Source organism: Ostreococcus tauri, assembly GCF_000214015.3.
Source record: "Ostreococcus tauri WGS project CAID00000000 data, contig chromosome 03, whole genome shotgun sequence".
Lineage (NCBI taxonomy): Eukaryota > Viridiplantae > Chlorophyta > Mamiellophyceae > Mamiellales > Bathycoccaceae > Ostreococcus > Ostreococcus tauri.
Genome location: NC_014428.2, coordinates 962,136 through 982,712, shown reverse-complemented (window position 1 = coordinate 982,712; position 20,577 = coordinate 962,136). Strand labels below are relative to the sequence as shown.

General features: G+C 62.3%; 15 protein-coding genes across 15 annotated transcripts; 7 read left to right on the top strand and 8 right to left on the bottom strand.

The window, feature by feature from the left end:
• Nucleotides 1-207: 207 nt before the first annotated feature.
• On the top strand, nt 208-1,941 carry OT_ostta03g05910 (Aldehyde dehydrogenase, C-terminal; the record flags this gene model as incomplete). The annotated part of the gene is made up of 1 exon (XM_003078446.2): nt 208-1,941. The coding sequence occupies one exon, from the start codon at nt 208-210 to the stop codon at nt 1,939-1,941; it is 1,734 nt and encodes a 577-aa protein (XP_003078494.2).
• A 485-nt stretch (nt 1,942-2,426) lies between these two features.
• OT_ostta03g05900 (Uncharacterised protein family Ycf20) lies at nt 2,427-2,819 on the top strand (the record flags this gene model as incomplete). Its single annotated transcript, XM_003078445.1, has 1 exon — nt 2,427-2,819. One exon carries the CDS (start codon nt 2,427-2,429, stop codon nt 2,817-2,819), a length of 393 nt encoding a protein of 130 aa, XP_003078493.1.
• A 224-nt stretch (nt 2,820-3,043) lies between these two features.
• Nucleotides 3,044-4,712, top strand: OT_ostta03g05890 (SET domain; the record flags this gene model as incomplete). The annotated part of the gene is made up of 2 exons (XM_003078444.2): nt 3,044-3,088; nt 3,312-4,712. The coding sequence occupies 2 exons, from the start codon at nt 3,044-3,046 to the stop codon at nt 4,710-4,712; spliced, it is 1,446 nt and encodes a 481-aa protein (XP_003078492.2).
• Nucleotides 4,713-5,213: 501 nt separating this feature from the next.
• Nucleotides 5,214-6,353, top strand: OT_ostta03g05885 (SET domain; the record flags this gene model as incomplete). Its single annotated transcript, XM_003078458.2, has 1 exon — nt 5,214-6,353. The coding sequence occupies one exon, from the start codon at nt 5,214-5,216 to the stop codon at nt 6,351-6,353; it is 1,140 nt and encodes a 379-aa protein (XP_003078506.2).
• A 142-nt stretch (nt 6,354-6,495) lies between these two features.
• OT_ostta03g05880 (Ribosomal protein L22,bacterial/chloroplast-type) lies at nt 6,496-7,278 on the top strand (the record flags this gene model as incomplete). The annotated part of the gene is made up of 1 exon (XM_003078460.2): nt 6,496-7,278. The coding sequence occupies one exon, from the start codon at nt 6,496-6,498 to the stop codon at nt 7,276-7,278; it is 783 nt and encodes a 260-aa protein (XP_003078508.2).
• Nucleotides 7,279-7,359: 81 nt separating this feature from the next.
• Nucleotides 7,360-8,133, bottom strand: OT_ostta03g05870 (Engulfment/cell motility, ELMO; the record flags this gene model as incomplete). The annotated part of the gene is made up of 1 exon (XM_003078461.2): nt 7,360-8,133. One exon carries the CDS (start codon nt 8,131-8,133, stop codon nt 7,360-7,362), a length of 774 nt encoding a protein of 257 aa, XP_003078509.2.
• Nucleotides 8,134-8,215: 82 nt separating this feature from the next.
• OT_ostta03g05860 (Zinc finger, DHHC-type, palmitoyltransferase) lies at nt 8,216-9,226 on the bottom strand (the record flags this gene model as incomplete). Its single annotated transcript, XM_003078463.2, has 1 exon — nt 8,216-9,226. One exon carries the CDS (start codon nt 9,224-9,226, stop codon nt 8,216-8,218), a length of 1,011 nt encoding a protein of 336 aa, XP_003078511.2.
• A 130-nt stretch (nt 9,227-9,356) lies between these two features.
• On the top strand, nt 9,357-10,814 carry OT_ostta03g05850 (Thioredoxin, conserved site; the record flags this gene model as incomplete). Its single annotated transcript, XM_003078464.1, has 1 exon — nt 9,357-10,814. The coding sequence occupies one exon, from the start codon at nt 9,357-9,359 to the stop codon at nt 10,812-10,814; it is 1,458 nt and encodes a 485-aa protein (XP_003078512.1).
• A 45-nt stretch (nt 10,815-10,859) lies between these two features.
• OT_ostta03g05840 (unnamed product) lies at nt 10,860-11,402 on the bottom strand (the record flags this gene model as incomplete). Its single annotated transcript, XM_022984943.1, has 1 exon — nt 10,860-11,402. The coding sequence occupies one exon, from the start codon at nt 11,400-11,402 to the stop codon at nt 10,860-10,862; it is 543 nt and encodes a 180-aa protein (XP_022838658.1).
• Nucleotides 11,403-11,682: 280 nt separating this feature from the next.
• On the bottom strand, nt 11,683-12,606 carry OT_ostta03g05830 (Protein of unknown function DUF4336; the record flags this gene model as incomplete). Its single annotated transcript, XM_003078466.2, has 1 exon — nt 11,683-12,606. The coding sequence occupies one exon, from the start codon at nt 12,604-12,606 to the stop codon at nt 11,683-11,685; it is 924 nt and encodes a 307-aa protein (XP_003078514.2).
• Nucleotides 12,607-12,641: 35 nt separating this feature from the next.
• On the bottom strand, nt 12,642-13,271 carry OT_ostta03g05820 (unnamed product; the record flags this gene model as incomplete). The annotated part of the gene is made up of 1 exon (XM_003078467.1): nt 12,642-13,271. The coding sequence occupies one exon, from the start codon at nt 13,269-13,271 to the stop codon at nt 12,642-12,644; it is 630 nt and encodes a 209-aa protein (XP_003078515.1).
• A 333-nt stretch (nt 13,272-13,604) lies between these two features.
• On the top strand, nt 13,605-15,692 carry OT_ostta03g05810 (DNA repair nuclease, XPF-type/Helicase; the record flags this gene model as incomplete). Its single annotated transcript, XM_003078468.2, has 1 exon — nt 13,605-15,692. One exon carries the CDS (start codon nt 13,605-13,607, stop codon nt 15,690-15,692), a length of 2,088 nt encoding a protein of 695 aa, XP_003078516.2.
• A 35-nt stretch (nt 15,693-15,727) lies between these two features.
• OT_ostta03g05800 (SET domain) lies at nt 15,728-16,789 on the bottom strand (the record flags this gene model as incomplete). Its single annotated transcript, XM_003078441.2, has 1 exon — nt 15,728-16,789. The coding sequence occupies one exon, from the start codon at nt 16,787-16,789 to the stop codon at nt 15,728-15,730; it is 1,062 nt and encodes a 353-aa protein (XP_003078489.2).
• Nucleotides 16,790-17,285: 496 nt separating this feature from the next.
• On the bottom strand, nt 17,286-17,755 carry OT_ostta03g05790 (NADH-ubiquinone reductase complex 1 MLRQ subunit; the record flags this gene model as incomplete). Its single annotated transcript, XM_022984942.1, has 2 exons — nt 17,286-17,543; nt 17,720-17,755. 2 exons carry the CDS (start codon nt 17,753-17,755, stop codon nt 17,286-17,288), a joined length of 294 nt encoding a protein of 97 aa, XP_022838657.1.
• Nucleotides 17,756-17,834: 79 nt separating this feature from the next.
• Nucleotides 17,835-20,273, bottom strand: OT_ostta03g05780 (Chloride channel, voltage gated; the record flags this gene model as incomplete). The annotated part of the gene is made up of 1 exon (XM_022984941.1): nt 17,835-20,273. One exon carries the CDS (start codon nt 20,271-20,273, stop codon nt 17,835-17,837), a length of 2,439 nt encoding a protein of 812 aa, XP_022838656.1.
• Nucleotides 20,274-20,577: the final 304 nt, after the last annotated feature.

Here is a 20,577-nt window from a genome sequence, read left to right as displayed (position 1 = left end):
CATCACGTCGCACCAACGGTTGGTCGTTGGCGTGCGAGCGTTGGACGAGAGACGGAGACGCGCGGCGCCTCGGTCTCTCGCGCGCGTCGTCGCGTCGTCGATCGCGTGCGTTCTCTCTCGCGCGTCGTCGTCGTCGCGTCGTCGCGTCGTCGCGTCGTCGTCGTCGTCGTCGTCGTCGACGGGCTCCGTCGTCGAGAGCGAAGGCACATGCGTCGATCGGCGATTCAGAGAGTGGCGTCGACGGCCGGTGGCTTACTCGACGCGCGCGTCTCGATCGGACGCGCGCTCGGTCGCGCGCGCGCGACGTCGACGAGCGCGAGCGATGGGACGGTCAACGTCGTCCCGCGCTGGGCCACGGCGGATCCGTGGGGGATGTCGCGCGCCGCGGGCGCGGCGCGGGGGGCGAACCTCATCGCGGGCGCGTGGCGGGAGATCACCGATGAGAGTCGAGCGACGAAGATCGTCGATCCGATGAATAAATCTGAGACGGACGCATTCATTGTTTTGCCATCGACGGACACCAAGCAGGAAATTGACGAAGTCGCACGGTCTCTGGCGTCGTGTCCGAAGAGCGGTTTGCACAACGCGTTCAAGGCTCCGGAGAGGTACGTCATGTGGGGAGACGTGTCGATGCGACTCGCGCAGGAGTTTCGAAAGCCAGAAGTCGAAGAATACTTTGCGCGTCTCATCCAGCGCGTGGCGCCGAAGTCTCACGCGCAGGCACTCGCGGAGGTGGTCGTCACGAGGAAATTCCTGGAAAACTTTGCCGGCGACAACGTGCGCTTTATGGCGAGAGGATTCTCTGTCTCAGGCGACCATCTCGGTCAACAGAGTCACGGCCTTCGTTGGCCGTACGGACCCGTCGCGGTCATCACGCCGTTCAATTTCCCACTCGAGATTCCAGTCTTGCAACTCATGGGAGCGTTGTTCATGGGCAACAAGGCTCTGGTGAAATCGGATTCAAAGGTGAGCGTCGTACTCGAGCAGTTCATCCGGCTCATGATCGAGTGCGGCGCGCCCGCGACGGATCTTGATTTCATCCACTCAGACGGAGTCACGATGAACTCTATATTAAGCGCGGCGAAGCCGAAGATGACGCTATTCACTGGATCACAAAAGGTCGCGCACCATCTCGCGCGAGAGCTCGAGGGCAACGTCAAGCTGGAAGACGCGGGTTTCGATTGGAAAATTTTGGGCCCCGACGTCGGTGACGTTGATTACGTCGCGCACGTGTGCGATCAAGACGCGTACGCGTGTAGCGGACAAAAGTGCTCTGCTCAATCAATCCTGTTCATGCACAAAAACTGGGTTGACGTCGGCATCGAGTCAAAGCTCGCCGCGTTGGCTGGCGAGCGCAACCTGGAAGACTTGACGGTCGGTCCAGTGCTCACGCTGACCACGAAAACGATGCTAGATCACGTCGACAGGCTCGCCGCGCTTCCGGGCGCGCGCGTTGCCTTCGGTGGCAAGGAGTTGAAGGATGGAAATCACTCGATTCCTTCTCAATACGGCGCAATCGAACCCACCGCCGTGTTCGTTCCGCTCAAAACCATCATGGCGAGCGAAGAGAACTTCAAGCTCGTGACGACGGAAATTTTCGGCCCAATGCAAGTGCTCACGTCGTACGACGACGAAGAGCTCCCGTTGGTTCTGGACGCGTGCGAGCGCATGGATGCGCATCTCACCGCAGCCGTCGTCTCGAGCGACGAGATGTTTTCGCAACGCGTGCTCGGCTCCACGGTTAACGGTACGACGTACGCGGGCAGGCGAGCTCGTACGACGGGAGCGCCACAGAACCATTGGTTCGGCCCTGCGGGCACGCCGATGGCTGGCGGGATCGGAACGATCGAAGCGATTCGACTCGTCTGGAGCTGCCACCGTGAAATCATCTTCGATCGCGGTCCCGTCGAGAGCGATTGGAAAACGCCGCCGCGCGCGTGAGCGAGCGATCACCATCCATCGCGCAAGTCCCGTATGTGTTGAATCATTGTTTTCGCGTTGTCATGTCATTGTTATAAACCGTTTACCGCACCGCATGGGGCGCGTGTCCATCACTTTTCGCCCCGTCCGCGACTGCCCTCGATGCGCTCTCGAGCGCGGCGTCCTCAGACGTGACCTCGTCTCGATCGACCGTCATCATGCGAGCGGTGGTGTCCCCCCGTCCGGCCGCCCGTCCGGCGTCCACGCGCACCGCGAACGAGGCGACGACATCACGACGATGTCGCACCGCGCGCGACGCGCGAAGGGCGACGACGGCGGCGACGACGACGACGAACGCCGTGGAGAATGTGCACGAGCGGCGCGCCGGGGCGTGCGTCGTGTCATCAACGCACGGGAACGTGGGTCGAAGGAGAGCTCGCGAGGGGCGAACGGTGCGGGCGAGATCGAGGGCGAGATCGTGCGCGCGAGACGTGCGCGCGTTCTCGATGAGCTTCGATCTCGCGAGCGAGGACGAAGAGGACGACGACGCGCGGCGGAATCGAACGCGGCTGCAAAAGATATTGGACTCGCTCATCAAGAAGTTCTTCGGTCGGGCGAAGACGAATCTGGTGAAATTACCGGTGGCGCTAATTTCCCTCCTCGTCGGTTTTTCCATGTGCGCGCTCATTCCGCATCCGGAGTCGCCGCAAGACGCGTTTATTTCGTTTACTATTATTTTGCTCTCAGAGTTCGTCTCAAGCGTGCTTTACGGCGTCGATAACCAGGGCGGGCTCCTGCGGTGGTTGTGTGAGGGTCCGCTCGCACCCATGATTGTGAACTGCTTCAAGATCGGCGTGCTATACGGTCTCTTTTGTGACGCGTTCAAGGTCGGTTCGTGAGTGCGAAGTTTTGTAACTAAAAGACGTAGAAGACGCGCGCCGCGCGCGTCAACACTCAACCACCGCCGCGCGCTCTGACACCGCACTCATCGTCGCGCTCCATCGTCGTCGACAACGAGGGGTGTATGAGGGTGAAATCCGGCGCAACCTCGTCGATGTCCGCGCACGCCGCGCGCGCGAGGGCTAATTCATCGAACGGGCGCGACGGTAGCCCGAGAGCTGCGATGTTTCAAAAACTTCACGACAGACTGGACGCGGCGTTGGATGAGGTGCGAGCGAGCGAACGGTCGAGCGCGAAATGATCGATACCGATGCGTGAGATGGCGGTCGATCCAGGCTTGAGATTTCGTGTCGTCGTCGGTGGATACCAGAGGGAACAATCCAAACGAAACAACCAAATTCAACAGAGACGCGGCGACGCGGAGCTCGGATGGACGCCGCGCGCGCGTTGCGTCGGAACGACTGACCTAGTATTTTTACGACGATACGCAGGGCGCGCTCACGAACGACGAGATCATGAACATGATCACCCTCGCGGCGGCGTTTGGATTGGAGGAAAAACACGCGAGCGCTGAGGCGCCGACGGGGACACTGGAGCGCGCTGCGCGGTACGTCGTGGGAGACGATCGTCTTCTAACGCTGAGTTCAGAAACGCGTGATATTACTATGGCCTCGAACGCTTTTGGTGCGCCCACGACGAGCAGTGGATCCTCGGGAGGGACGAACCAACTCGCGTCCGATTCAACGACAAACGTCGCGGTAACCGCCTCGAACGGCGGTAGGAGAGAATTGGACGTCGCGACGATACCGGAGGGAAAACACGTTCGGAAGATTTCGTCAACCCCACGACGCCCACACACTAGGTCAACTTCCTTTCCCGACGATTCGGACGGCACGAAGAAGAAGCCAAAGCCGCGAAGGCGAACGGATGGCGAAAACGTCGAGGATCGTCTACTGCGGGGTTGGATCCTCAAACGCGCGAGAGAGGCTGCGAACTTGGAGAAGATTCGTCGAGAAGAGCACGCAGCGGCGGACGGAGCGAGGTTGACTCGAGCTGAGATCGACCGCAGCACGGAGGCGCTCCATCACCGCGCCGCGGAGAGCGATGCGCAGCGCGCCAAGCTTCAAGAAGCCGCGCGGAGTGAGGCTCAACGCCTCGCGGAGGCGAGCGTTTCGATGAGCATGAGCAAGAAAACTCGGGAGATAACGTCGAGGATGTCGGACTTTTCTTCAAGGCTCGAGCAGTACACATCAAAGGCGACAGAGCGAGCGGAACGCCGACTTGAGCAAGCCCAGGTGGGGCGAGCTGCGCGAACAGAAGCTGAAAACTCCTCTGCGCGGGTTCCACTGACCAAGCGAGCGGAGACGATGCAGCGGACGCTCGACGACCTTCAGGCTTGGAATGAACGAAGAGAAGCGAAGATCAAACTTGCAAAAGAGGAAGCGGTGCAGCGAGAGGTCGCCGGCGCCACGTTCAAACCTAGTTTGGATCCCAAGTCGTTGCGGTTGGCGCTCAAGAAACGGATGGCGACGACGAGAGACGCGAGAAGGAGAGGAGAAGCAAGGCGCGTCACGGAGACTCCATCGGGCACTCGCGCCGGACAGAGTCCATCGCCATCATCTCATCAAGAATTCACGCCGCAGATCAACAGGCGATCGAGCCGGATCGCGGCGTCTAGAACCGACGCGAACGAGCCCGTGTACGAGCGTCTATACGGAACGGCGCTCAAATCTTCCAAGCCCGGCTCCGTCGCCGCGAGCGCGAGAAAGTCGCCGAGCGAGCGCTGGGGCGGTTACGGCGTCGACGATTCGTTCGATGACGACGAAGACAGCCGCGACGCCGTCGGTTTCATCTCTCTCGCCGACGTCGACGACCGCGTCGCGCGCGAGTAGCGGAGACGGTCAGACTTCATGACCACTTTAACGGAGCCCGCGCACGTTTTCTCCGTCCCAGTCCTCGTCCCAGTCCTCGACGCGCGCGCGAATCCGCGTCGTTCGATGCGCCGTGGCTCGACGCCATCGTCCTCGACGTCGTCGTCGCGCGCGTCTTTCACCGCGCGCGCGCGTCCACGAGCGCATCGCCGTCGACCACGACCGCGCGCTCGAGCCGCCGCGTCGTCCGACGCGTACGATGCGCTCGTGCGAGAGGCCGCGCCGTGGACGACGGTGAACGACGACGCGGTGACGATCGGGGCGATCGAATCCACGCGCGGGATCGTGGGCGTCGTCGCGAAGCGAGCGATCGAGCGGGGGACGACGGTGCTCGCGCGCGCGCTCGAGGCGCCGGCGTACGACGCCGCGCGGGCGCGCGCGGAGGACGCGATTGGAGAGGCGATATCGCGACACGAACGAGCGTGCGAAAGACGCGTGAGCGATGATGTGGCGATTGGTTTGATGCTCGTCGAAGCGAAGCGGCATCCGGAGAGGTCACCGATCGCGGCGTACGCGGCGTCGCTCCCGCGGGAGCCCGCGCGGACGCCGGCGCTGTGCGACGACGACGAAATTGAAGCGCTCGTACCGATGCTCTCGCTGTATCTGGTGGATCAGATTGATAGCGCGCGACAGGAATTCGCACTGGCGTACGATGATGCGCGCGCCATCGTGCGCGAAATCGACGGTGAAGACGATCTGGACGAGGGAGAGTTTGCGCACGCGTGGTCCATGGTGCGCAGTCGCGCCATCACGTTTGAGGTGCGAAAGGGTGATAGCGGGGAGGTTATACGAAAGAGATGCCTCGTACCCGTGTGCGACATTCTGAACCATTCACCCACGAGCGCGGTGAGTGGCCCAAACGTGCGCATAGAGTCGACGGATTCGGGGGCGAAGTGGGTGACGACGCGAGACGTCGCCGCGGGCGAGGCGCTGCGTTGGACGTACGGCGAACTGTCGAATGAAGAGATGTGGTTATGGTACGGTTTCGTGCCGTCAGATCCCGTGCACGACGACTGCTCGGTAGTGTTCAACCTTCCAGACGCCGTGTTCTCCAACGGTCTCAACGCCGTTGCGAAGGATGACAAGGCGGAAACCGCGGCGCTGCGTCGCGAGCTGCTCACGCGCGCCGGCGCGCTGGGCCTCAACGAGGGGGAGGAACTTTCATTCGTCATCAGCATGCGCGCTCTGCCGACGGTTTTGGGAGGAATAGCCGGTATCATGTGTTGCGAGGCCGATGAAGTCGTCTCCATCGCGGCGTCCGCCGTCATTTCAACGAACGGCGGCGGCGACGGGGAGCTCTTTCAACTCAGACCCGAGAGTCGCCGCCGCGCGGGTCGTTACGTCGCGTGGCTTCTGAATCAGGTCGAGTCGTTCGTGTGCGGAGCCACGGACGAAGAGGTGGAAGAGTACGAGCGAACTGCCGCGGCGGTGGGTGGGGAACACGAGGAGAGATTTCGAATAGCGAAGGCTATACGCGTCGGCGCCCGGGCGACGTTTGCCTCGACCCAACGCGCGCTCGCGGAGGATGAACTTCTCGCAAACGGATCGTGGATCGACGACGCGACGAAGAAATTAGTCGCTAGTGCCCCTCGAGTAGTGTAGTCGTGAGAGCGGCGTATTCGTGCGCGTTCTCCGCACTTTCCCATCCGTCTCCGACGTTTCAGCCGACGACGCGCGCGTCTCCACCCCCAGCCTAGGGTTGTTCGCGCCCCGCACATCGCGTCGCGCTCGCGCCTCCTTCGTCATGTCCAGCGCGTTCGCGAGCGCGGTGCGACGGGCGTTTCATCGCTCGGACGTCACCACCGCGTCCTCCGTCGCCCTGCGCGCGTTCGCGTCGTCCGTGTTCGAGCGACGGGCGCTCGCACCGTCACTCGCGCGAAGTGCCGCGGTCTCGACCTCGCGACGCGCGCACGCGTCGTCCACGGCGTCGACGGCGAACGCGGGCGAACGCGCGAGTGACTCGCAGACGACGCCGACGTCGTCGACGAGCGAACCGGGGATGAGTCCGCTGCGTCGGGCGCCGCCGCCGGCGCGCGCGACGCGCGGCGCGGTCATTCCGGGCGCGCTCACGGATGGTGGAATTTCTGAACGCGCGCGCGCTGTTTTACGCGACGCCAAGGGATCGCCGAAGAAGTTCAGCGCTTTCCTTCGTCTCATTCGCGGACTGCGCGTGGACGACGCGCTGATACAGTGCGACATGTCTCCGAAGAGAGTGGCGAAGACGGTGGGGAAAGTGATTCAGTCAGCCGTGGGGAACGCGGTGAACAATCAGGGTCTCGATCGCGATCGGCTCGTCATCGCCTGGGCCACCGTGGGGAAAGGGCAATATCTGCGGAGGGTCTCCATGCACGGTCGTGGGCGCGCAGGGGTGATGCATCGACCGCGCACGCACGTGGCGATAGCTGTGGAGGAAAACGATGACGTCGAGCGACGCGTACAGATTTTTGACGACGAGATGCCTTGGCAGCGAAGGCGTAGACTGGGACGGGCGAAACAGGCGATCGCGGAGGCCGCGGGTATCGCGTGAGGTAGAGGAGAGAGGAAGCTGTGTAACGCGCGTGATCTAGAACTAATACAACAAAGCCGCCGCGCGCGGAGACGCCGACTTTCAATCTAAATTAGCCCTGACCTCCTCCAGAGTCTTGGCCTCGTTCATCGCGCGCGCCAGCCGCTCTTTCGTCGCCTTCAAGACGACGGGGAAATCCATGTAAGTCGCGCCCCCGGGATACGATAGCCACTCGCGATCGAGCGTCTCGAACGCGAGAACGTACGCGCGCTCAAACGCCTCGTCGTCGAGATCGATGAGTCGGGCGAAACACGCCCCCGCGGCGGTCGTCGGGCCCTCCTGTTTCACCTCAAACATTTCCACCAGATTAAACGTGAGATTTACCCCCGCCACCGCGAACGGATACTCAAATTGACTTCGCCGTCCGTTCGCCTTTGTCGACAACGCTTTAAACCGTTCCGGTTCCTTCTCGGCGAACCACACGAGGTTTTCGAGCGACATGTATCCTCCCGCGCGAAAATCTGTCTCCGGCGACGTTCCTTGCCATCCCATTTCCTTCCATCGCTCGCTCTTCAAATCTTTCGGCGCCTCGCCGCCGAGCGCGAGTCGCCAGAGCTTTCGCAGCGCGTCGGTGTGTTCCATCCGCTCACCATCGAACGCGACGCAGGCGCGAAGGGCCAGGGCGTTGAGCTTGAACTTTTGCGCGTCACTGATGGCGTACGCGCGAGCGGACGCGGACGAGCCGAGTCCCAAGGTCACCGCGACTTGGGCGAAGAGCGCGGCGAAGAATTCACCGACGTCGCTCCAAAAGCCTCGCCCGTGCGATCCTCCGGCGCAGGACGCTCGACGCGATCGTCTCTCACCGCCTCGCGTCATGGCGGTCGACGCGTCGCGGGCGCGGAACTGACCTCGGGAAGTGGCTCGAAGCGATTTTCACAATAAATGATTACAACAACCTTCAACACGCCTCGCTCGCGCGCGGTCTGCGCGACCGGAACTCCCGCATCGCAGCGCTCTTGAGACGGAATGGAACGGCGCAGCAACGACCGTAACACGACGCGTTGGAGGAATATTCACGCCTGACGTCCAGAATCGACGTCCCGCGCGGGCGCGTGACGACGTGCTTTGTCGTGACGTCAAAGACGAAGAGCCCCACGTGCATCCACGCGAAGGCGATGAGGCCCAAGACGTGGAGTCCCGCACACGTGCACGCGAGGAGCATGTACGGATACGCCGACGAGCGCCACTCGTTCTTCGAAATCTTCGCCAGCGTGTACGCCGAGACGACAAAGATGAGCGCTCCCATGGCCGCCGAGCTCGCGAGCAAGCCGACGAACCATCGATGGTTGTACTCACCGATGCAATTACCGAGAACGCCGCAGTGATGGTCAAATCTTCGCACGCACACGTCACAGCTCGAGCAATGCGTGGACGCGGGCGGGCGCCACACCTTGCACGTGCCGCAAAATTTGACCCGTCTCGCCCCCTCGCCCGCGCCGAGTTTCGTCCACGTTCCGTCGAATTCCTTATCCATCCCGAGCGCGCTCGCCTCCGCGTCCTCGCTCACGGCGCGTCGAATGCACGCCCGCAGCCTCTCCGTGTACGATTCCACCGCGTTCACCGCGTTCGTCTCCTTCTCCACCTCCCGCGCGATCGTTTCGTCCAACCGTTCGACGACGCGCGCCGCGGCGTCGTCCTCCGCGCTCGGCGTCACCACCCCCGGATCTCCCGCGCGCGTCGCCCACGCGCACGCCAACCCGATGACCGCTAACGCCACGATCACACCTTGCGTCACCGCGCGTTTGGCCCCGATCGAATCGCCCGTCGCGTCGAGTTTCGTTTCCCACAACACGATGGATGCGCTCACGGAGAGCGAGGTGAAGAGGACGACGCACCAGACGATGGCGCGACACCCCGCGCGCTCGCTCGATCGCGCGCGCGAGATGGACATCGCGCGCGACGTGGACATCGCGCGCGCGCTCGACCTCGCGCGGTCGGGAGTGACGCGGTCGCGCGCCGACGCCCGCGCGCGTCGTCGACCGCGCGTGGACGTTCGCGCGCTCGCGTGGACGCGCGCGACCGGGGGAGCGGCGTGGACGATGGCGGTCGTCCTCGGCGCGCTCGCGCTCGCGCGCGCGGGCGTCGCGGAAGGGAACGAAGCGGGACACGGCGTCGTGCGGGATGGATTCGGTGGGTTGGATAATTTCTTCGCCACGCTCGACGAACGCGAGGTGTTCGCGGCGGCGAGGGATTCCGACGTCGCGGTGGCGCTCCTGATCCCGCACTGCGCGTTGTGCAAGAATTACGCGCACGAATTTCGCTTCGTGGCGAGCCTGTACGACGCGATCGATGCGAAGACGGAGAAGAAGACGGGTCTGACGTTTGTCGAGGTGCCGGACGCGAGAGAGACGCCGAACGTGACGGCGGCGTTCGGGGCCACGAACGCGCCGTTCGTCGCACTTTTGAAGCGAAAGAGATGGTATTACGTCACCGCTTCGGGAGAGACGAAGATCAGGGCGCCGAAACGCTTCGAGGGCGAGCTAAACGCAAAGGAGACGGTGGAGTGGTTGAACTACGCGCTCGGTCTCGAGCCAGAGCGGCGGGCGGTGGTTCCGCCCGACGTCGACGAGCTCACGCTGGATACCGTCGACGCGTACGCCAAGGATGAGGAGTACGATGCCGTGATAGAGTTCTACGCCGAGTGGTGTGGACATTGCAAGGCTTTCAAAAAGGATTACGAACGCGTCGGCGCGCACTACGCTCGGGAACGGCGAGTAAACGGCGGGCGAGTGAAGATAGGTAGACTAAACGTAGACAACGCTCGATCAGCGGCGGCGAAGTATAACATTACCGGTCTTCCCACGGTCGTCTTATTTAAGCGAGGGCACAAGGAGAAAGGGGTCATTTACAAGGGCTCAAAAAAGACGTCGCAACGAGTGATGGAATTCATCGAGTCACCGGGTGTGGCGCTCACGGAGATGGCATTTCGAGATATGGACCCTTGGAAGTGTTTCGCCTCGCTGCGCGATGAAGGATTGATAACGTTTGATGACACGCTGGAGAAGGCGGTCACGGGCGAAACGGTGACGCCCGAAGAGTGCGATAAACTCGTTCATCGAATCGTCGCCTTCGCGGAGGAGCGCGGTAATCGACAGCAATGGCATGACACGATGAAAATCATGACGTGCATGTCGATGACGCCTCAACTCAAGAACACTCCGTCTGGTAACTCACACGCGGTCTGGAATCTTCTGGATAACGCAAAGTATCACGTGGAGCATCCATCTGAGGAGGAACGCGAGCGTCGCGAAGAGGAGGAACAGTCGAAGGACGAAGACGCCGCGTACGCCAAGTGGAGGATGGTGAACGGGGAGATCGATTGGGGCGCCGTTCGAAGAGAACAGGCTGAAGCATGGAGGCGTGAGCGTGAGAAACACGGGTTGGATCGCGCCGAAGTCGACGAGATTCTCGAAGAGGAGGAATGGTTTGATTTCGCGTCCCAGGATGACGGCGGAGCGATTCCGGACGGGACGATTCCGAATCGAGACGAACTCTAGCACTAATTCGTTCGTCTATAATACACCCTAATCACCACGCACGCATCACTCTGGTGCCGATCCTTGCACGACACCGATGGATCCCCTGAGACGTTCGCCACCGACTTGATCGACGACGTCGCGCAACTTGTTCATGAGCGACGCGAGTACTTCGCTTTTATTGCCATCGCCATCGTCCCCACTCACGCCCTCACCCCGAGAAGCCATCGCCGCCGCTCGGGCGCGAAACGATTCTCCACACGTCGCGCATCTATACACTTTGAACCCGGCGACGGTGACGCTTTGCCACGTCAATCTCGAACACGCGAAGCACGGTTGGATCCATCCATCCGCGGGCAACGGCGCGTCGTTGTTTCGCGCCTCCGCGAGCCCACTCTCAATCTCTCGTTCACCCTCATCCTCGCGGTCGTCATCGAAAGCCTCGTTTGGGAGGCGCAGACCCGGAAGCGACCGTCTCGCTCGCAGTGAAGACGTCTTCGCGCTCGTCCCCAGCGAAGACGCCGGCTCCGAACACCCGTCGTCGCGCGCGTCCTCGTCCTCGTCCTCGTCCCACGCCGTCGACGCGTTCGCGGGCACGGAGTTCGACATCGCGCGTTCACCATGGGTCCAGAGCGCGTCGCCCTCCCCCGGCGCGGGCGCGCGGACCGACGTGGACGGTCCGTTCGCCTTCGCCTCCGTCACCGCCGATTCGGTCGCTCGCGCGATGCGCAGAGCTCTCGTCGCGGTCGATCCCTTCGCTCGCTTGCGCGCGCGCTCGGTATCTGCGCATCGCGCGGACGCGTCGTCGGCGTCCGAGCGCTCGGACGCGCGAGACGCGCGCCGGCGCGGTGGCATCGCGCGCGGGCGAGGAGTGAAGAGACGGTTACAATCAACGCGAGAGGTGGTCGCGGATGATTTGTCTCGCGCGCGCGCCGCGCTCGACGGTGCCGTGACACGGCACGAACGTCGTCCACGACCAATCGTGCGTTAATCTTCGGACGCTCGCGGCGAACCTGGCGCGATCGCGCACCATGAGGTTCAGGTAGACGGGTAAATAGAGCTCGTCCATGAGCGCTTTCCACGCGCGCGTTCCGAGCGGGACGTCCACGCCGTCCACGCGACGTTCGGGGTACGTCCACACCAAATCGGTGATGAATAACGTTTCCGTGGGTACGTGATGGAACACGACTTCGTTGAAAAAGGCCCCGCCGAGTATCGGGGTCCGTTCCGAGTCGAAGTGCTCGCATTGGAACTCGCCGCGCCACTCGGGAGGACACGCCCCTGGGACGTCGCCGAGATCGACGTCGTACGGAATCACCCCCGACGTTTTCGCCTTCAATCCCGGGCATCCGTACAGCGTCGCCTCGGGGTACGCGTCCTTCCACGCTTTCGCGTATTTCACGTGCTCGTAATTCGGCGACACGATAAACTTCACCGGACCGAGCGCGTCCACCGCTCGTTTCGTCATCGCATCCAGATCGATCGGCGAGTGTATCCACAGCGACCCGTCGTGCATTTTCACCACGCCCATGCGTCCACCGACGTCGATGTCGTTCCACACGAAGGGCCGGGCGCACGCGTAGGCGCCGGTGTCACGTCTCTCATCGATGACATCGATGACGCTTCCCGACGGGTTGCTCCACGTCTTTTCGTACGACGCACTCGGGGGCGTCGACCGTCGTCGTCGCACGCGTTCACGCGTGAACGCGAACACGCGGACGCGCGGGGTGGTACGGACCGCGCGCGACATGCGCGTCGCGAGGCGCGTCGTGACGTCGCGCGCGTCAACGACGACGGGGACGTTCGTCGACATCGCGTCGACGAACCGAACACGCGCGCTACTAATGGTTACAAAGAATCATCGTGGATCACGTCCTCGTTGACGCGTATTTTCGCTCGCGCGAAGAGCTCTCGCGCGCGCTCTAAACTCTGTCGCATCGCCGCGCGCGCGCGCGGCGACGGTTTCGCCGCGTCCATCTCGGCGCGCCTCGCCAACGCCGCGCGTCTCCGCTCGTTCTCTCGACGTCTCTCCTCTCTCATTTCCCGTTCGCGCACCGTCGCCTCGGCGCGCGCGTCTCTCCTGCGCTCGATGTCCTCCAACGCCCGTTCCATGCGCTCGTTCATCTCCCGCAGGAGCGTCGTTCGTCTTCGAGCGAGATACTTTGGCACCTCGCCCAATCTCGGGAGACCTCTCCGCGGGTCGTTCGCCTGAACCTTGGCGTCGATCGATGCGCGTCGTCTCGCCCCTAACTCTGCGTACGTCTCCAGATCTCTCTTCGCGCGAGGCGACGGTTCGTACTCGGTCAACGTCCGCGCCGTCGCGCGTCGCCCCAGCGAATCGCCCTCGCCCTCGAGTCTCGCCCGTCGATTCGCCTCGCTCCGCGCCTTGATCGCCCGTCGATTCGCCGCGATCGCGTCCGCACCGCGCGCGCGTCCGCGCGCGCGTCGTCGTCCGCCCGTCGTCGTCGCGTCGTCCATCGCGCGCGTGCCTTTCGCGCGTTCCGTTCGTATGACCGCGCGCGCGCGTCGTCGTCGACGCGTCGTCGTCCAAGGCGTCGTCCAAGTCGTCGTCCAAGTCGTCCAAGTCGTCGTCGACGCGTCGCGGTGTTCGACGCGGTCGTCGCGCGATGTGATTTGTGTGTCGATTTTAAATTCGTGCATCCACGCATCGCGCGACGACCGCCGCGACGACACGCCGCGACGCGCGACGACGCGCGCGCTCGACGACGCGCGCGCTCGACGCGGTCGTCGTCGCTCGACGCGGTCGTCGTCGCGCGAGGCGACGCGCGAGACCGTGGTGACGGTGACGCGATGCGTGACGATGCGCGATCGATCGTGCGCGAGGCGTATCGACGCGGTATCGCGACGCACGACGCCATGGTGGAGGGCGAACGATTCCCGCGCTCGCTCGCGCACGAGACCGAGGCGCGGAGGTATTGGAAACGGTTCGGGAACAGAGAGAACGCGCCGCTGGTGATGTTTTTGGAGGCGCACGCGCGGGCGCTGGACGAAGGCGGAGACGAGACGTCGGGGGCGTACGCGCAGGCGCTGCGGAACGCGGCCAAGGCGTGCTCGAAGACGAAACAGAGAGTGTGGAACGCGGATGACGCGCGAGCGCTGCGGGGGATCGGACCGAGGATGGGTGATGTCATAGACGTCTTCTTTCGTCTCGGCTCGGCGCCGACGGTGACGGAGTACGGAGAGACGCTCGCGGCGAGAAACTTCGGTGCGTCCATCGATCGTTTCGCCGCGTCGTCGACGAGGATGGCGCACGCGACGTCGACGTCGGGTAAACGAGCTGGATCGGTCGACGCTCGCGCGGACGATGAGAATCGAGCGGGACCGGCGCCGAAGAGAGCCAAGGCGACGACGACGTGGGTGCCCGGTTATCGCACGGCTGCGTTCGCTTTGCTCGTCACCATGCACAAGCTCGCCCTTCAAGGTCGTGAAGTGCTCACGAAAAGAGAGCTCGAGGAAGAGGCCGAAATAAGTGGTTTGAGCGCATCGGGGATCAAACCGAGAGCGCCCCCGGGTGGACCGGCGCACGGCGGCGGGCGAGGTTCGTATTTCAGTTACTGTGGATGGAATTCATTCAACCGATTGAAGGCAAAGCAAAACGGTTACGTCGAACCCATGGTGCACACGTGGAAAAATTCCTACACGATGCAAATTCGTCTGAGTAAGACGGGAACTGAGCTCGCGGAGAAGCTACACGCCGCGGCGGAGGCGCGCGGGGACTGCGTGTGTGGCTTATGGCGCGGCGAACACGCGAGCAAAGATCCTGGAGATTTCGGTGGCGTTGGCGTGGTAAATATGGACGAAGACGACCAGCTCGAAGTTCTCGATGATACCGGGGCGTGGACGCCCGTCTCGTCGCAGCAGCAACGTTCGGCAGCTGCGTCAGTGTTGCCACCATCAGCGGCGATCATGCAAAACGCCAAGCCTCTATCGAACCTCGTCAGTCCTTCGCGCACGGGATGGACGCTACCTCCACTAGAGCAAGGGGAAACGTACGCCGATCGTTACGATACCGTCCTCGTCATCGACAACAAAGAGCCGAGGCTTCGGGAAGAGAGACAGCTCGCGTTCTTTCACAACCACGGTGTCAAGACGCTCCGGTCCAATCTCGAGATTGGTGATTTTGCCTGGGTCGCGTGTCCCAAAGGAAGCGAGCCGGGGATTCATAACGCGTACGTACTCGATTTTCTCATCGAGCGCAAAGATGTCGGTGACCTGCAAGCGAGCATCATGCACAACGCGGAAAAAGGCAAACGCTACGACCGCCAAAAGTACCGCATGAAGAATTATTCTGGTCTAACGAATCTCGCGTATCTCATCGAGGGGGATTTGTCAGCGACGTCTAACGTCGGTCAAATGTATCACCGCCCCGAGGGAGGTGGCGTTTGTAGGTTCGCTGGGACGAACCCTGGTACGAGACCGCACGACATGCGAAAGCGCCTGCTGAGCGCTCGCGTGCAGACAGAAATTTTTGATGGATTCAAAGTCATCAACACCATGCACTTCGAGGATACGAAAAGGTTACTGAAGAACATTACGTTATCCTTGCACGCGACGTACGGGCCGCTCACTCGCGCCAAGGCGACAAAATCGGCGCGCACGTATGCGCAATACGACAAGGAATACAGAGCGGCTTTGATGCGAGAGGATTCGGTGAAGATCACTTGGATGTCCATGCTCGCACAAATCGACGGCCTCGGTCCGGAAAAGGCTGCGGCCATCGCAGAGCAATATCCAACGCCCTATTCGGTGAAGGTACTATGCGATCGAGGAAAGGTCCACGCCATGTGCGCGCTGCAGTGCATCCAGACGGCTGGAAAGAGCGTCGGCCCGGCGGCGAGCGATAAGTTGATTCGAGCTTTCTTTCCGACGTGCGAATAGATCTGTGATGTAGAGTTGTATCATTACTACCTAGTCTAAACAATGTGCGAGAGCAGATCAATCTTCCTTCGTCGATACTCGCGAACAAGACTTTGCGAATACGCGTCGCTGCCCGCAAGTGCGGCTTCAACGCGTTCCGTCGTATTCAACATGTTCGCCCTCAGCTCACTTGCCCTCTCGCGAATCGCGGCGATGGCCATCTCTTCGTCCCCGCACATCTCATTGAACAGCAGAAGCATGGCATCACTCACCTTGCCACCTTCTCCCAGATAGAGATCCTGGATTACTCGGCGTCGGAGTCCCGTGCTTTTGTCCATCTTGTACGTCCCGTATTTGTCGCACACCAGCTTCACCACGCGTTCTTTTTCATTTGACCACCCGGGTGCATCCGAAGCCGCCCCACACAACTCTTGGTACCAATCCAACGCCTCTCGGCCGTTAAAGAAGAGTTTGACGCGATTGAAAGGGTTCTGCGAAGGAAGAAACCCGTAGAATAACGCAAAGTGTCTATCGCATTGCTCGCCGTACGAAATGCACAGCTCCTCCCCTGCGCGCACGTCTCGAGTCGTCGTGACGACGAAATAATCATCATTCGCCGACCAATCGCAGTTCACCTCCCCTCGCACGCTGGAGTGATTGAGTAAATCGGCGGCGGCTATGAGAGCTCTGCGCGTCGCCCGTCGCCCGTATTCATCCTCGATGCGAAACGTTCGAGAGTGCACCATCGAAAGAGCCCACCTCCACTCATCTTCCCGCAACGTCGGGTCGAGCGCGAGCTCCTGCTCGTACGAATTGCTGATCTGCTCTCCGAAAGTCTGCATGTCCGACACCGCCTCTCGACAGTCCCACGCGTCCGCGAGCGCGGACGCGACGTCGGGGTTGTTCGCTAATCCGATCGCTTCGCCGCCGAATTTCGGTAGCGTCATCGCGTACGTTCTCATAGTCTCCGTGAGCCCGGGATCACTCGCTCGCGAGCGCCTGTGGACGTCGACGAGCGCGCGACCTAACTGCCTCGACCACGTCGTCCGCTCGGACGGGTCGTCCAAGATGCCAAACTCCGCGAGCGGTATCTCGAGCACGGGGTCGTTTCGCGACATGGACGTCTTCGCGAATAACCCACGCACACCGTCCGCGCGCGTCGCGCACACCACGCGCTCGTTCGCGCCGGGCACGTCGAGGAGCGCGTCAACGAACGCGTTTTCGACTTTCACAACTTCCGTCGAGACCGCGCGCGCGGTGGACGCGTCGCGCGACGACGCGCGACGGCCTCGATCTCGCCTCGCCTCGACCCGCGCGCTCGCGCTCGCGGTGCGCTCGAAAGCGCGAACGAGACGCATGCGCGTCGTCGACGCGTCGGCGTGTGCCGTCGCGCGCGTCGAGGCGAGACGACGCCCCCGCACGATCGTCCCGACGCACGCGCGCGCGCGATCGCGAACGCGACGTCCGATCCACGTTTATCTGTCGGTATCTTATTGTACACGCGCTACGAACGCGTTCGATCGCTCCGCGAACGGCGCCGTCGCGGGCGAGACGAGACGTCCGCGGGCGCGTCCTCCGTCTCCCTCGTCTCTCTCGTCTCTCCGTCGCGTCGTCTCAGTGTTGCCCACCGCCGTACGTGGCGTTCATGCCCGTGAAAATTTGCGGGTTCCCACCGTACATCGATCGAAGCGCGCGTCGGACGCGGTGTTCGCGCCAATTCGTCCCCTCCTTGACCCACGCGTCGCCCTCGTTCAGGCCCGCCGCGCGCTTGGACTTCGCCGCGGTGAATCCCGGGCTCGTCAACAACTGTCGCGCGCAGAAGAATCCGCACAGACTCACCGCACCGCCGATCGCGACGAAGATCGGGTACACCTGCGTCGGCGAACAGACGACCAGGGTCAGCGAACGAACGATCGTGGTCGAGGTCGCGATCGCGCCCTTCGCGCGCGCGCGTGCGACGTCGCGCGCGTCCAACGCGCGCGATCGAGGACGGGGGCGATCGAGGACGCGCGCGACGGCGGCGCACGGCGAGATCGCGCGAGACGGACCTCCGGTCGAAGCCAACGCTTGGAGAAGGACGCCATGGCGCGGTGTGGGGATCGCGAGGGGATCGTTCGAGGAGTGCGGACTCGTCATTGGGGAAGATGTGTACAATCGCCGGCGTCAGACGCCGTCGTCGTCGTCGTCGTCGTCGCCGTCGCCGTCGTGCGTCGATGGACGACGGGCGGCGGCGACGATGAGATCGATTCTGGTAATCACGCCGATCACGGCGCCGCGGTCGTCGTCGGCGACGACGGGGAGGTGACGGAGCGAGAGTCGAGTGAAGGTTTCCCACGCCGCGCGGGCGCTCGCGTCGGCGCGCGTCGTGGGCGGAGCGAGCTGCATGAAGACGCCCAAATCGCATCTGCGCTCGCGTTCGACGTCGGTGAGACCGAGCATGGCGATGATGGATGAGGTCGCTCGACGACCGTGACGATCGTCGTCGGTGCCGCGGTTGTGATATCGTCGCATGACGCGACTCAGTTCCTTGCAATACTCGGCGACTCGTAGGCTGACGACGTCGTCGGGCGTTCGACCTCCGAGAACGGATTCATCGGCCAAACCGTCCTCTGCTCGAGGTGCGTGAACGAGATTCTCCACGAAGGCGCGTCTGGACAGGAGCACGAGCAGCTGCTTGCGAAGCACGACGCCAAGGACTCGCTTTGACTTTGAGCTGCATACGGGAAAACCGTTGTGCCTCGTGTTCGCGAGCGCGTCCTCGATGACGCCAACTTTTTCAATCGTGCGAAAGTACACGATGTCTCGTGAGCATATATCCGAAGCACAAAGCGTGTCGTCGAGCGATTTTGGCGGTTTCGTGTGCAAGAATGGGATTTTTGCTTGACGGAGTTGCTCCACGTACAGGCTCGCTCCGAACATCCTTCGAGTGAAGTTTGAACACGCGACCGCGGTGAGCAGTGGAAACAGAAAAGCGCTTTTCCCGACTCCTTCCAACAAGATGATGACAACCGATACGGTTGCTCTGAACGTCCCAGCGAGCGCGGCCGCCGAACCGACGAGAGCGTACGCGTGGTGGTTGCACTTTATTTCTCCGCCAAGCGGCGAGAGAGAACGCTCGACTAGAATCGCGGTGAATCTACCGAGTAAACCACCCCAGAGAATCGTTGGCATGAACAAACCTGCCGGGACAAAGAGATTCGCCGCGCTCACCATGCCAAACAGCGTGACGAAGAACGCAACGAGAAGAGCGTGAGCTGCGTGAGCGTTGGCGGGGGCGCCGAGCACCCAAGAGATGACGTCTTGCTTGTTCGCGAGCAAAATCGATCCCACGTCGGCGTACTCACCCGGTTTGCACCACAGACGAATCGATGCTTCGCTCCATTTCGTCGTCTCATCAGGAGATGTCTTCACGCACGACCCAGCGGCGGCGGCGAGGTAAAATGCCCCGAGCGTAGCCGCGGTGACGACGACAACTTGTGCGAATCGATGCGAATTCCGAATCGGCGCGAATTCCGATAGAACGACGATCAGTTTCGTAATGAGACCCGAGATCACTCCACACACGCCCGCGAGCGCTCCAAAAAACGGCATTTCAACCAGGTAGTAGGTCGCGTCAAACTCTCCGAGTGCAATCAAGCCGGGTTGCTTCATGGCGGTGTGTTCTTTCACAGCGGAGCCACTCATAACGGCTCGACACACGCTCAAGACAAAAGTTGCGATGGTGGACGAGAACAGGGCCCGCTGTGTCGTTGATTCACGCCAAAACGAAGACGCTTCTTCGAGCGAGAACAAAACTCCGCCGATCGGTGCTCCGAACGCCGCCCCGAGTCCGGCGGAGACGCCCGCTGATATGAAATCGCTCCTGTCTTCGTCGGAGCGAAAAAGCTCAGCCATTCCAAATGAACCACCGTGTGTGAATTGCATCGCAATCGCCGCACCAATGTGAACGAGCGGTCCTTCTGGGCCAATCATCAGACCTGATCCAACGGCGAAAATCGTTCCGATCGATTTCACCACCAGCGTCAAGCCGTCGAATGCTTTGGGCACGTGCACACCGTTCAAAACGGCCATCACGTAGTGTACACCCGAACCTTTTGCACTCGGTGACATGTAAACCGTGAGCAGTCCGGCGAACGCCGCGGTTACCACGCCCAGGGCGATGTGCGCGAACACGGCGAGTGCCAGATGTACTCGGTCGCGACACAACTCAAACAACGCTCGACGACCGCGGAAGAGAGCCGAAACCGCGACGTCGATCGCGAAAGCGATGAGACCGACGATCACCCCGATCACGGCTGCGACGATCCACTTCGCCCAACCGCGTGGGAAGCGTCCGCGCGATCGTCTCGCCCAGTGTGAGTCGACGTCGTGAAAATCTAACGACTCGCACTCCTCTTCTTCGTCCGCGCGCTCGAGCTCGAGCCCGAGATAGAGCGAATGCGTTCTCGCCGCGAACGTTTTACGCCTCGACACCGCCCCACCTCGCTCCTCTCTCGCCTCACGCGCATCCCGCCCGCCGTCCACATCGTCGTCCGACGCGTACCCAGACTCCAAAAGGCGCGTTCTCGGTGAATCTCTCGTCTCCGCCGTCGACGCCGCCATGTCGATTCCTTCGCGCGCGTCTCCGTCCTCGCGCGCGCGCCGTTCGAAATCTCCGCGCCCGTCGTCGCGCGCCGTCGTCGCGCGCGTCGTCATCGCGCGCGCGCTCGACGCGCGCGAGGTTGAGACGAGGCAAAAAAAAAAACGGTTCGCATCCCCAACCGTCACTTTCAAAGGTTGACTCGAACGCGGCGCCGGCGCGGAAGACGACGACGGTGCGGATGACGCGCGCGACGGTGACGACGACGCGACGCTCGAACGCGCGCGCGTCGGTCGCGTCGACGATCGCGGCGCCCACGGGGACGCA